At 41.0% G+C, this 1,448-nt stretch overlaps 1 protein-coding gene across 1 annotated transcript; it reads left to right on the top strand.

The window, feature by feature from the left end:
- The first annotated feature begins 300 nt into the window (after window positions 1-300).
- On the top strand, window positions 301-1,230 carry LOC129403612 (olfactory receptor 151-like). The gene has a single exon (XM_055132962.1). The coding sequence runs from the start codon at window positions 301-303 to the stop codon at window positions 1,228-1,230; it is 930 nt and encodes a 309-aa protein (XP_054988937.1).
- The last annotated feature ends 218 nt before the right edge of the window (window positions 1,231-1,448 follow it).

Genomic DNA, 1,448 nt, shown 5'->3' with positions numbered 1-1,448 from the left:
TTCTATGAAGCCATGGAATTACTTTTTAAAAACAAATCTTTAATAACAAGACCAATGATATGCTATTGCTTTAAAATATCATCCCAATTGTAATTGTTTAGTGCCTAGTGGTTCCTATAATAGTAATCTTTGAGAGCACCCAAGGGCCAGCTCTTGTTCGTTAGACAATATATGTTTCAACTGCATGATAATGCTTTTCTCTTCTGTTCCACTACTTAATATCATCATCCGACTAATGAATAGCACTTTCTTAATTTCTGTGGTTTCTTTCTTTCCTAGTCATGCGTCCCCTGTCTGCTGATGGAAATGACCAGGTGCAATCACTCCACTGTGACTAAGTTTGTCCTGGAAGGATTAACACACCGGCCAGAACTCCAGCTGCCTCTCTTCTTCCTGTTTCTAGGCATCTATGGGGTCACTGTAGTGGGGAATCTGGGCATGATCCTCCTGATCACTTTCAACTCCAAGCTTCATTCTCCCATGTACTTTTTCCTTGGTAATTTGTCATTCTTAGACCTCTTTTATTCCTCAGTAGTTACACCCAAACTCCTAGGAAACTTTGTGTTGGAAAAAAATGTTATTTCTTATCCTGGATGTATGACACAGCTCTTTTTCTTCTGTGTTTTTGGTATTGGTGAATGTTTTATGTTAACGGCAATGGCATATGACAGATATGTAGCTATCTGCAATCCTCTGCTGTACAGTGTCACCATGTCCCCAAAGTTATGCAATATGTTGGTGATTGGGGTCTATACCATAGGGACCTGGGGTGCTTTAGCCCATACAGTTGCCATGACTAAGCTTTCCTTCTGTGGGAACAATGTCATCCACCATTATTTCTGTGACATACTCCCTCTTCTAAAGCTTTCCTGCTCCAGCACCCATGTCAATGAGCTTCTGGTGATCTATGTGGCTGGATTCAGCGTGCTGTCATCAAGCTCGACCATTATCATCTCTTATGTTTTTATTATTGCTAACATTCTTCGGATCTCTTCCGCTGAGAACAGGTCCAAAGCCTTTGGTACCTGTGGGTCCCACCTGACAGCCGTCGGGATCTTTTATGGCTCTGTCATCTTTATGTATTTTAAGCCATCCTCCAGCAACATGGCCCAGGAGCAGGTGGCCTCTGTGTTCTATACCACAGTGGTCCCCATGCTGAATCCCCTGATCTACAGTTTGAGAAATAAAGATGTAAAGAATATACTAAGAAACACCTTCAGGAAAAGATAAAGGCCTCATCCTCCTTTGCTGCAGCACAGAACCGCTTAAGGTTTGGGGGTATTGTGATTATGCTGTCTCTTTTTGGAATGCATTAAACTAGAATCTCTGTCAAAGATTTGCTCTTTAGTTTTGATCCCTGTAAAACATGTATGAGATGTTAGTAATTGAGATAGATTGCACAAAATCTAATAGCTGTTACTAGAGCATGTACTCACATTGTGTTATTA

This window comes from Sorex araneus, chromosome 3 (genome assembly GCF_027595985.1).
Source record: "Sorex araneus isolate mSorAra2 chromosome 3, mSorAra2.pri, whole genome shotgun sequence".
Classification (NCBI taxonomy): domain Eukaryota; kingdom Metazoa; phylum Chordata; class Mammalia; order Eulipotyphla; family Soricidae; genus Sorex; species Sorex araneus.
Note: the sequence above shows the minus strand (reverse complement) of the source record. Positions and strands in the feature narration are given on the sequence as shown.